Genomic DNA, 12,936 nt, shown 5'->3' with positions numbered 1-12,936 from the left:
GACACTCATTTGTTACAATGAAGAGGCAAATGTGATTACATCTGACACTTAACACTGCCTATTCACCATCCTTCCCTAATGGAAATACCCTTTACTCTAAAATGCTGATAAAAGGTAATGTTGTTATGATTTTCCCTCCTTCTTTGATATTTAGCATAAATTCTTTACTTTCTTGTTTGAATAGCTAGAACCCCCCCATATCCTAAGTAATCTTTTAAAAGGAAAAGTTAAGCAAAAAGACAAGTTCATATCATTATTTACCATTGCTATCATCCACAGAAAACAACTTCAATAAGAATGGTGAAACAGATTAATATCTACCTCCTTTAGCCTAGAGGCTTTGGCTCATTCAATTGAGGCCAAAGTATAATCCATCTGAGAACTGATCATGAGTCAGTGGAACATAAAGAAAAACTGTTCAAGTCACATTGTATACCCTGAACCCCGCCGCCCCCCCAGGTACCAATGACCACAGAAGGAAATGGGAGAATAAGCACAATGAAAACCCATCACTACGCTAGTGGAAAAACAACTCAACAAGGGCCACCTTCATCCCAAGACAGACCACATTATATTGACTAGAGAGGACAGAAATCCAAATTGTCAAGAGGCCTCTTTTTGTACACTATGCGCCAGATGTTTTAACTTAGCCACCTCTCAGCAGCAAATCAATTACACTTGAAATTAACAATTTCTCCTCATTGTGGGAGCAAGCAGCTAAAGCAGATGCAACTCAAATTAACTTGGAAATGAAGTGGGGGTGTGAAGGTGGCTGTCCTGTATTTGGGCAAAATAAATATGACAATATTTTTTGTAAGTTTGCCCAAATTGACTAACATGAAGAACTAGATTTTTCATTACATATACATGTGTTTTTCGAGGGATGGTGGCTGGTTTTCTGTTTTGTTTGGTCTTTTTTTGCTTAGTGTAATGGCATAAACATTAAGTTCTTTTGAAAAGGTCTGCAAAGTAACAATACTGAAAGAATAAGTTAAAACATTCTGAAGACTAACCTGATCACATTTTATAAAGATGTTATTCTTTTACAATGAATAAATTATATTCTCACATATTTTCATTAGTACCACAGACTAGTATAAGTTTGACATGAGGTCCACTGTTCTGCACACTGCTGTTATATAATTAATTATATAACACTTTAGAATTGAGAAGATGGGAATCAAGGTAAAATACCTACAGGTCACGTGTACTCAACTCACACAATGCATCAGTTTAAAATAGTAAGCAAAAAAATATACTGCACACCAAAAACAATACATTTAGTTATAATTGGTTATTAAAAGGCAACAACAGAAAATCATTTTTAACATTTAGAATTGCTTAGGTTTTTCTTTTTTTAAAAAGTAATTAAATTACCACCACCCCTTCACCTCCAAAGCATTAACCAAATAGTGTTAAAAAGTCATTAGGCAAATTTCTTTAAGGAACTATGAGATATAAACTCGACCTTGAAATGAGCTCAAGTGCTGTGTTAGTCATTCCCTGAGGGAAACCTCTAAGGCCAAACAAGGCCCATACTGGGAAAATAACAGTGATATTAATATTAATCCAGGACACTTGGGAGTGAATTAGGGTCCTTCTCTTCAACCTTCTAACTTCCCCCCTTCCCTTCCCCCCTCCCCATTCCACTCATATTGGCCTAACAGAATTCAATAACATTCTGAAATTTTCACTGGCTAATGAATGCTAATTCACTTTGGCTATAGAGAAAGAAGGCCACACAAAATGGCCTTAAAGGTCTAGAAACAATTTATTGGCCTAGGACAGACTCAGCCAAAACAGCACATCTTAAGTAGAAAAGCAGCTGAAGTCACCACCCCTATGATGTCACCTCTTTTCTCATCTTTCACTAGCTTTCATCCAACCAAAAAACACCCTCTATAAACCTTATGCAATGTTTAATTTACCAAAAACAATGTATTTTAGCAGAATAATTTAAGAAACCTGGCAATCCTCTGGCTTTAAGAAACTAGCTCTTCCTTCCTTCAGCAAGGTTTCCTCAGCAGGATCAAAAGATCATTATGTCGGAACCTTTGCAGAGGGATGAGTCACAGCAAATGGTGGCGTGGATTAGATAAATTTCATTCTGTTACCAAGAATCATGGCGAGTTGGGTTTTTTAAGTAACACCTCTATTAAAACCTTCATATTAATTTATTTAATAACTTGTCAAATCCCACTTTGTCATTTTCTGTGCCCTTTGGGTAGTAGCTTGGGATAGATAGAGTGAAGAAAGGTTCCCTTTCAGCAGCAGTTCCAATTTTTCATGGAGGGAGATGTAGGTATAAACAGAAGCCCTGCAGGTACAAGGCTCCTTTTGTCTCTTAAAGCAGAATCCAAGGCTCCATTTTCCTCTCTGTTCCCCACCACCCTAAACTCTGTTCTGAAGTGCCCACACCATTTCTGTAATCCCAAAGTCATATACCAAAGCTATGCTGTAGAGCAGCTTTTCATTTTGCTAACTTTTATACTAATTTAGGATTATCAGAAGCACTGTCTTTAGGACAACTGTAAAATTTAAAAGCCTTCACAGGCAAAATTAAGCAAAGAACTGGAAAACTTGCTAAATGCAATTTATATAATAGTCAATTCAAATTCAACAAATAATTATTTCTGATGTTCTAATACCCTATATAGAACTGATTTGAGTAATAGTCCAATAATTTAGCTAATGAAATATCAAAAAATATTATCTAAATATTAAAAAGGCATGAAAAACTAGTTACTATTAATGTACCATATAGGTATCCAAGATGATTATTCTGAGACCAATGTTTTAAGTAATCCCTCATATTCCGTGTAAGTCTTGTACAATTGCAAATTTACTTGAGTCGACAATTTTACATATGCATGTATGTATTTATACACATAGATCCTACTTAATGGAGTTTGCTAATCATTCTTCTCCACACAGAGAAGACACTTAGTATTTTTGTAGCAGGCGGTGAGGGGAACGTAAATGCAGATTTGAAATCTGCTTCCTTTCATAGAGGCAGCAAGGAAATTAATTAGGGGAAAAAAAGGTAAACTTTCTGCCACTAAACCAATGTATGAATGCATTATTTGATTAGTTTACTCCTTGCCTCTGCTGAAAGGAAAGGCAGGCACTAGGAAATAATTCCACACAGTCTTCTTTTTCTTTTTTTCCTGCCATAGTTTTATTAAGACCTTCCCAGTTCCAGTGGGCAGCAATGGTGATGAGGTAGAGGTTTATGAAAAATTAGGCCCTTATTTATATAGCAGTTCTTATGTGCGCTCACAATTATCATCTCATCTAAGCCTCACAACAACCCTGGGAAGCTTACTGTTTCCATTTTACAGATGAGGAAAGTAAGGTTAACAGAAGTTAAGTGACCTGCTTAGGGTCACATTGATAATACATATCTGATAATACATGAGGTTTTCCTGACTCTAAGCCCACTGGCTCTCCTCATTTCACCACTGAGCTGCCAACTTTTGGTTTAAACGATTTCTAATTGAGCTCTGGCCTTATTTATTCATTTTTTGCTTGCATTAGCAACTTCTGCACTAGTCTGATTCTCCATCCTGCCTACTCCACTCCCACAACACTATTATTTATACCAAGGCACAAGTCCTGGATTAAGATAATATACCTCTTGGAATATAATGATACCTCCCAATGCCAATTATTTAAAGGAAAATGAAGGGAAAATAAAATGGCACCAGCCATTTACACTCAAAAATGTCTCAAAATTTCTGGATGATTCGAGGTATCTTTGAAGTATTTTTCCCAACTGCCATAAGTTCACTCCTAAGATTGATACCAGGCACTAAAACATTAGGTAGTGCAATATACTACACCTTAGTCTAGACATTTCCTAACAAATCTCATAAATGAATAAATACATAACAAAAACAAATCTCATCAATGAATTTCAAATACAGTAAAGGCTGATTTTAAGTTGATACTAGAAGATTGTTATTCAAAGCAACTGATGCTTTGGCTAGATATTGTTCATTAAAAAACATATTGAGTAACCCAGCTCCAGTTGACTTGAAGTCTGTTTTTCTAGTTTTAGGCATTTTAAATCAATTAGATTTGACTGTGCTTCCCTTGTCTTTAGGGGAAAGGGAAAACAAAACCAGCCACACTGATTCTGTAATAAGGAGAGTGAATAGATGCAACAACTTGTGCTCCTCAGCCATAGAAACGTATACTCAAATGATTCCTTCTATTTCTCCAGGATTTTATATTATAGATTGATTTTTAAAAAGCTAAGAACATTGAGAAGACATTATACTTTACTTACATCTCTCACCTACATTTTCAGATTTTTCGACTCTTAAGTTTCTAGAGAGACAGATCATATCTTCATTCTAAGTTTGGTATCATGATGCAAACCATACTGTTTTTCTGATTCTTTTATACTTTATATTAATATAGTTATTATTTTACTTGTTAATATATTATTGTTCATAATATATTTACATTTATATTAATCATTCCACCTAATAATCCACAATACATTCAAGTCTCTTAAACCCCTTTAAAATACATTCAAGTTTTCAAGCCCCTTATCCCTCTCTACCAATAGGAGAGACTACTACAGCCGGGCAAAACAACTGGCGTGCTCAGGGCCCAAAGGTAACTGAGAGGAGCGTCCTCTGTCTCTACTTCAGTAGAGTGCAGGTGAAAGGAAAGGTCAATCAAATACAGAGAAAGGATGCAGGATTCACCATGTGACATGACTTGATGGGGGTGTAAGGAAATAAATGGCCACCTGAACTACCCCTTCTAAGAAGAAAAAAATCAGAATCTCACTATCTTTCAATGATGACTAAAAAGAACCCAACTACTAGAGATAGATTAACTTTTTTAAAATGCAAAAACCTGAGAGGGATCGCTATTTTAGCTTTGATCATCCCTCATTAAATGTTCCGAAGTTTATCAGATCCATTCCAATTTAACAGCTGAGTTAAGAAATGAGCCCTATATAACTGGTAAGTTTTGATAACAGGGAATGGTAGAAGGGAGAGAGAAGGGGGAAGTGAGCATAAACCCTCAAAAAAAAAATCACAGGAACTGAAGCAATAATGAAAAGAAAGCCAACCAACAACTTGCATTTATAGAGTGCTTAGGGTACTAGGTATAGAGGCACAGAAAAGCCTAGTTATTTCCCAATTTGATCTAGGGTGGGCCTCTCTCCTTAATGGAGAAAGAAGAAAGGTCAAGGGAGGCCAAGGAAATGGGTTTCAGTATATGGACAACTAGCTTATTTCTAGGCAATCTTTTTCAGATGTTTTTGTGTATAAACAAGTTGACAATATCCATAAGAAATCTCTTGTGAGGCACTCATAAATCATCCTCTTTATGAACAAGAATTCAGGAATTGCAAATCTGACCTAAAGGAAAGGGACCCACAGAAAAAAGGACTACAAAAGAGGATTCTTACCTGCTTTTGGAAAAGTCCAGCTAAGTTTAGTCTACCTAACAAATATTTACTTGTCCAATGACTAGGCTAGCTAAATCCAGAAAGGCATCGCCAGGTTGGCTCTTAGGGTGGCCAATTTTCCGACCACAAATTCTAGAAGACCCTCTCATTCAGTTTAGTGGGGTCCCTGGACACTGACAGGGGAAAATTACATTTTTATGTTCATTAACCTCTAACCCAGGTTACTGCTTACCAATAACCAGTTTTATGCTGTGCAACCCCGTGGTGGTCTAGTAAAACCTATTTAATTAATCCTTTTCAAATGCATGAAATAAAATACACAGGATAATATAGGAAACTACTTATGTTGAAATATACTTATCAAAATATTTTCAAAGACAAGTTCATGGACCCCAGTTAAAAACCCCTGCTCCAACTGAAATTTTGCATTCCTTTCAACTATGAACATAGGCAACACCATTATTCTGAAGAAGGGTCCACGGATTTCACCAGACTGCTGGACAGTGTTTAGGAGACAAAAAAGGTTAAGCAATAGATAGGTTGCAATATACATCGATGAGAAGTATGATCACACTGATTAAACTGCAGATACTTGAGGTATGTGCTGAACATATAGAAAGTGAAAGAACAAGACAGTTTGTCTTTGAGGACTCTAGCTGGTGAGAGAAGACATCAGTTAGTCTATCAACAGACATTTATTTAAGAGCTTACTATGTGGTATGCGCTGATACAAAAGTAGCAAAAAAACAGTCTCTATCCTTAAGGAGCTCACATTCTAATGGGAAAGGCAGCATGTCAATATCTAGGGACATACTAGATGTATGTATGTATACGTGTGTAGAAATAAGCATTTATTAAGCACCTACTATGTGCCAGGGACTGTGCTATAGTATACATAGCTAAACTGAGTGGGGGTGTGGGGAGGCTGGAAGGGTAAAAAGGAGAGCCAGGTTTGGAAGGGCTGTAAGTGTCAAACAGAATGCAATATTTGATTCTGAAGGTGACAGGGATCCCCTGGAGTTTACTAAGTAGAGAGGTGGCATGGGTGGAGCAACACTTGAAGTGGAGGAAGGACTGGAGTGGGGAGAGGCTTGAGGCAGGAAGAGTTACCACTAGCGCAGTCCAGGTGAGAGGAGATGAGAAGCCAGAGTGGGTACTGTGTGAGGTCAGAGAATGGCGGTATATACTAAAGATGTCACGAAGACAGAAACGGTAAGACTTGGCCACAGATTAGGTTTGTGGGGTGGCTGAGAGTGATGGAAGAGTCAAAGAGGTTGGGAAGCCTGGGTGGCAGACAGTTGCTACCTCACAAAATTGTTGTGAAGATCAAGTAAAATGATATTGTAAAGAGCTTTGTGAATTTTAAAGCACTATAAGAATGTGAAATAGGACAGCTAAGGAAAGGGTGCAGTAGATAGAGTGCTGGGCCTGAGTTCAAATTCTGCCTCAGACACTTAACTATCGGTGTGACCTTGGGCATGTCACTTGACCCCTACTGTCTTAGTTTCCTCAGCTGCAAAATGGGGACAATTGCATCTATCTCCCAGGGTTGTTGTGAGAATCAAAGAGTTAACATAGGTAAAGCACTCTGCAAACCTTTTAAGGTTTAACTTTTAAGTTAAATGCTAGCTAATATGATTCTTAAACGAGGCTTGATTCCACACTTAAAAAAAAAATAATTTAAAAACTGCACCCCTTCTAACAACCAAGAGTATAAAGGCTTCCCTTCTTATCACTGAATATATTATCAAATGGAGTAAGGAATAAAAGTTACTGCTTGAAGTGAATCCAACATGACGACTTTACATTCTAGGGAAGACTTGTTTATCAAAACAAACAAGATCTGCATATTTGTCTTCATTAAAATTAATAAAGGAATTAAGGGGAAAACGCCCCACCAGACTTAGGTTTATCTACATCTATTTATTAAACCCCCAATATAGGCAAAAGCACCACTCTAGGCACTACAGATACAGAGATAAAAAATCAGTCCCTTCCAGGAGAGTATAACATAATGGGAATGGATGGGAGGGGGGAGGATGGGGAATCTGTACTTACAGGTAACAATCATACCTGACAAAATAGATTAGGATAAGGACAAAGGAGAGATGGGACGAGGTGCTGTCAGAGAAGCAGAGAGAGGAGCAATCACTTTCAAGTGCATGCTAAGGGAAGGCGATTTTGTGGAGGTAGTGCCTTCTCTTCTGAAGGAAGAGAAGGGTTTCAACAAGCAGAAAGGTGAATGAATGAAATGAATGGATTTTTAAAAAATCATTTATGGAGTGCTTACTGTGTTCCAGGAAGACGAGGCCGCTGCTCCTGCCTGCACGAGTGCATAGAGATAGGAGAGAGGAAAACAACATCAGGGCACAGTTAGGATTCCAGTGGGCTGGGATTGGAGCATGGGCTACAGCTGGAGAGGGAGGCTGGAGCCTGACTGTACGGGCCCTTAATTACCAGCCTAAGAAAGGTGCTTTCCCCCCATCAGCTTGGGGCCCTACCGAAGATTTCGAAGCAAGGGAGTAGCAGACCTGTGCATCAGGAGTATTGGGATGAATGACACATTAGAGAAGGGAGACACTAGAGACGAGGAGGACAGTTACGATGTTACTCCAATAATCCAGGCTAGAAGCCGTGCATGAGAGATTTAATTAAGGGAGTAGCAACGTGAGTGGAAGGTAAGATTACTTTCAGCTGAGGGGATCAGGGAAGGCTTCGAGGAAGAGGTGGCACCTGAGGTGGCCCTTGGAGGCCCCAAGGTTTCCAGCTCTAGTGAATGGGGTGACAGTGGTGCCATTAACAGAACTAGGAAAACTCCGAGGAGGGAACGAGGGGAGATTAGGAGCTTAGTTTGGGGCATGGTGAATTGGAAGTCATCCATGGAGAGCGAACAGGCAGCTGCAAATGCAGGCATGGGGCTAAGAACTAATCATCAAACTTACATACTTCAATACATAGGTGTATATATAAACATATATATGTGTGTATATATATATGTGCATATGTATATAAATATATAAACACAGAGTTGATAGTCATCAGCACAGACATCAAAACTGAAGTTATAGTAGGAATGAGATTGTTATGGGAGAACAGAGAGAGATCAGTGTCCAAGGACAGAGCTTTGTAGAGAGACCTACAAGGAGACTTGGTATGACAGGAAGGAGGATAAACAGCAGGAAAGCTGTCTACACTAGGTACCTCCACTTCCTTTCTTCTCATACTCTTCTAAAACCCTCTGCAATCTAGTTTCCAGCTTCATCCTTCAACTGAAACGGCTCTCTCCAAAGTTACGAAGGGCAAGTAGGTGGCTTGCTGGACAGGGCACTGGACCTGGAGTCAGAAAGACCCTGAGTTCAAATCATGCCTAAAACACTAGCTATGTGACCCTAGACAAGTTGTTTGACCTTTGTCAGCCTCATCTTCCTCACTTGTAAAACGGTGGTCATGATGATCTGTCATCCTCAACTACCCACTTCCTGCTACGGTTCCATCTTTTTCTACTGTTCCCCTCCACATGCTACACTGGCCTACTTCTCTTCCCATTTCTGTACCTCTGCACTGGCTGATCCTCATGCCAGGAATGGTCTCCATTACCTCTGCCTGGACTCCAAGCCTCCTGCACCAGGAGACCCCTTTCCTTCCCACCAGCTATCAGCGCATTCCCTCTGAGATGACCTTCCACTTCGCTCGTGTGTGTATCTGTGTCTTTGTGTACCTTGCATGTGCTAAGATACTGTCATGCTGCCTCTTCCATTTGAATGGGAGTTCCCTGAGGGCAGGAGCCTTGCTTTTGGCTCCTTTTATTTACAAGACACCCATTTTACACAGAGCTTTAAGGTTCCCCAGGAGCTTTACATACATTCCCTCGAGGGATCCTCACTTCAACCCCGTAGGACAGGTACTATTATTACCTAATTATTGCCCCCATTTAAGAAAAGAGAAAAGTGAGACTCAAAGAGATTAAGTGACTTGCCCAGGGTCAAAAAGCTAGTATCGGAATTCGACTTTCAAATCACAGTCTTGCTAATTTCCGGAGCCATAGCAATTATGCAACATTGTCTCAAGAATCCGAGGAAAGTTGTTTCACAGAAGGTATCTATAAGTATAGCTTAGCAGAGGCTACTAGTGGATAAAGTAGATAAAGAGGCAACAGTGGATAAAGCACCAGCTCTGGAGTCAGGAGGAGCTAAGTTCAAATCCGACCTCAGACACTTGTCATTTAACCCTCATTGCCCCACCAAAAGAAAAAAAAAGTATAAATTAGCAGGTGCAAATTCAATGAACATTATTGGACTAGAAACATTGTTTTCATAATAAAAGTGCCACTATACTTTTAGGTTCTTAACATAAAAAAATGTTTCTAATTGTAACCCTCCCAATTAAAATTTAAGAGGATATATACAGACTACACAAAAATTAAAGTAGTCTTGAGATTTTGTATGACGTTGGAAAAAGAAAAGTTTAATATATCAAACATCCTAAGTATTATGAAGTTTATTACCTGAAGTGTCAGAATTGGAACAATTTCTGTGTCTTCCTAAAAGTTTCCCCCCACCCCCACCCCCACCCCCCTGTTTTAAACCAGTGACACAAATTCCTTTGTCTGAAACTCAGGAATGTTGGTTTGTTGGTTGGTTTCTGTATGTTAGATTTAACAGACAGAACAGGTAGTTCTATTTCAACCTCCAGCTTGGGGCTAAGGGAGAAGTGAACCAGGAGCAAGATAATTTCTGGAAAGATTCTTGTTCCTAATTTCCTTAAATTGCTTAAAAAAACGTTTAAAGGAGAAAGTTCTAAAAGCAATTTTTTGATCTGCTTTTTTTCTTTTTAAATGTAGTTTCTAATACATGTCTGAAACCTTTCCACTGTCTCGGTTACATCTCTAAATACTATTTTACAAAGTAATAACCTTCCTGCATCTATACACAATGACTATTCAAAGTAATCTGGGCTTAAGAGTTATGCTCATGCAGTCAGATATTTATTTTTAGGGCAGTGTACAAACTTAACTGTGGAAATCGAGAGCTTAAGAACTATGTTGGGAGGGTGGTGGTGGAAAGAGTAGAGAACTTAAAATTTCATCAAGGAAAAAGAGGCAGATAAGTGATCCTTTTTGTGTTCCTAACAACCGATTTGGGGCTAAAAAATTAATTTCGGAGTCATGTGATTACAATCTCTGTGAGACAACTTATAATTGAGGAAAAAGAAATATTAATCTGAATCACTCATGAATTAGAAAAGCAGCTAGGAGGACAAAAATGGAAAATGAGTGGCTAATTTAGAGGACATTTGGAAACCACTCTGGGAAAGGGAAAGCACAGAGCACCTTAGCACTTACTGAATTTCTGGGGTCCCAAATTTTATGAACAATGACAACAATCACAGGCATAAAAAGGGAATTGTTAAAAAGTACCCTCATTTTATATAAACCAGACCAAAGTAAAAACCTTTTTTTTTTAAAGAAACGACTGAGCAATTTACAAGACTTGTACCGATTAAATTTAAGAAAGCTCAATCTGTTCTATTTCCCATTTTTGTTTTCTGAAAAATAAGAAGTAAAACTTCTTAAGACTAGGCATTGAATTGTCCTTGAATCTCTCTACAAGGCCTAATCCTTAGGAAACCTGGCTAAAACCTGAGTTAGATATACACGGACTAGAAATGACTTTTCCTTTTGAAGGACTTCAAAAATCTCTGTGAACTTGCATAAAAGAGGACTCACTACTGAACAAAATGACATTCAAACCTCCATAAAACTTTAAAGGAAACTTTACAGGTGGCTGCAGATTCATGGTCAGGAATGTTACTGGAAATGTGGGCTGCCTACTACTCCAATACATTTTTCTGAACTTTAAAAAGTTTTCTTATTGTTCCGAGAGGAGGGACTGAGGCTTTCATGTTCTTGGCCTCTGACCTATTCACAAAAGAGTTTAGGAAGCAATTGGGTGGGTGGGTGGGGGAGCAGGGGAGCGTTTAGGGAAGAGGTGTATGTTTCTTTATAGAAACTATAGAAACTCACTTTCAGACTTCGATAGCATTTACTGACTGGTCGCAATGCAAAGTGTCCCAAAGGTCTTCGGGCCACCTAGTATATAGCACTCTTGTTTTCCTCAACTGCTTCCCCAAAGCTTAACAACTTTGCTTTTATGAGAAAGCGAAGGTGTTTGTGGGTTTTTTTTGTCAAGGGGGGGGAGGGGAGGGCGCATGATGAATGATAAAGTAGAAATACATAATCGTCCAGCACACTCATCCTCTACAACCGGGGGCACAAACTTCGCTTTCCTTTAGGAACCGGTGCGGGTAGGGGGTAGGGGGTAGGGGGAAGGGGCGGGGGGCGGAGAAGGGCTCCTCCGATTGGGCAGGAGCTCCGATTTCCAGGTGGCGGCGGGGGGGAGGGGGTGAAGGGGGGGGATGAGAGACTTCACTGTTGAAGCAGCGGCTCCAAAATGAAAGGAAAAAGAGTCACCTCATTCTACCCACAGGAAGAGCCCAGTTAGTTCGGCGTCTCCTCCGCCACCCCTGGGCTGGGCTGGGCCGGGCCGGGCCGGGCCGGGCCGCCCCGACTCCCGGCTAAGGGCCACGGGGCCCGAGCCCCCACCAGCGGCTGCCGCAGCCCTCCACCTCCCCTTCGCCTCCCGCGGGCGCAGGTGCCCGGAACGGAGGCCCCATTCCATTGCATCCCATCCCCTGCCGTCGTACTCCCCCTCGCCCGGGCTGTCCTCCCACCGCGGCCCCCTCTCTCCCTGCGGGGAGCCCCTGGGCCGCGGCGGGCCGACCCGGCGGCCTGGGCCTCCTCACCTGCATCCCGGGCACTTGCACGGCCACCGGCGAGTGCGCCATGGCGGGGGCGGCGGCGGCTGCGGCGGCGCGCTCCTCTCGGGCCGGCTTCCCTCGCGGGCCTGCCCTGGCGGCTGCGGCGCCGGCGCCGGCACCGCGGCCTGGGGGTGCAGATGAGCGCGGCGTGTCGCCGGTGACTGGCCCGGGACAGAGAAGAGGGGAGGGTGGAGCAGGTGCGGGCGCGGCGCTGCGGACGCTGCGGCCGCTGCGGGCGCTGCGGCGGCGCCTCAGCCTCCTCAGCCGCCGAGTCCGCGTGCCCCGGGGACGGCGCGCGAGCGGGGAAGCGGGCGAGCTCCCTGCGCAGCCGCCGCCGCCTGTGCTGCGGCTCCGGCCGCCGCCGCCGCTCGCGACACTGACGCCGCCGCCGCGCCGTGCACTGCCTCGGCTGAGCTTTCGCCCGGGGCCGCCTGGCGCGCGGCGCTGCGTGTGCTGCCGCTGCCGCTGCCGCTGCTGCTGCTGCTGCGCGGGGCGGCAGCGCGGGCTCCAGTGATGCGGTCCGCCGGCGCCTCGCCGCTTTTGGCAGGCTGGGAGGCGGCGCCAGCGGCGGCCGGCCGGCCCGAGGGGCGGGCGAAGGGCGGGCCGGCGGCGAGCCCTGCCCCCGGCCCGGCCCCAGCCCCGGCCCGCCGCCAACGGGCCGGGCCGCAGCGGAACGGAACGGAACG

At 42.4% G+C, this 12,936-nt stretch overlaps 1 protein-coding gene across 2 annotated transcripts in view; it reads right to left on the bottom strand.

Moving 5' to 3' along the window:
* Positions 1-12,635, bottom strand: part of STK26 (serine/threonine kinase 26) — a 52,988-nt gene extending 40,353 nt beyond the window's left edge. The window contains exon 1 of one of the 2 annotated variants that reach the window (XM_043973880.1): positions 12,236-12,635. In XM_043973880.1, coding sequence (XP_043829815.1) covers positions 12,236-12,277 — 42 coding nt within the window. In that variant the 5' untranslated portion in view covers positions 12,278-12,635. The remainder of the gene's footprint in view (positions 1-12,235) is intronic. The other variant, XM_043973879.1, reaches the window with a different exon arrangement.
* Between the last annotated feature and the right edge of the window lie 301 nt (positions 12,636-12,936).

This window comes from Dromiciops gliroides, chromosome X (assembly GCF_019393635.1).
Source record: "Dromiciops gliroides isolate mDroGli1 chromosome X, mDroGli1.pri, whole genome shotgun sequence".
Taxonomy (NCBI): domain Eukaryota; kingdom Metazoa; phylum Chordata; class Mammalia; order Microbiotheria; family Microbiotheriidae; genus Dromiciops; species Dromiciops gliroides.
This window is presented reverse-complemented; position numbering and strand designations above follow the sequence as displayed.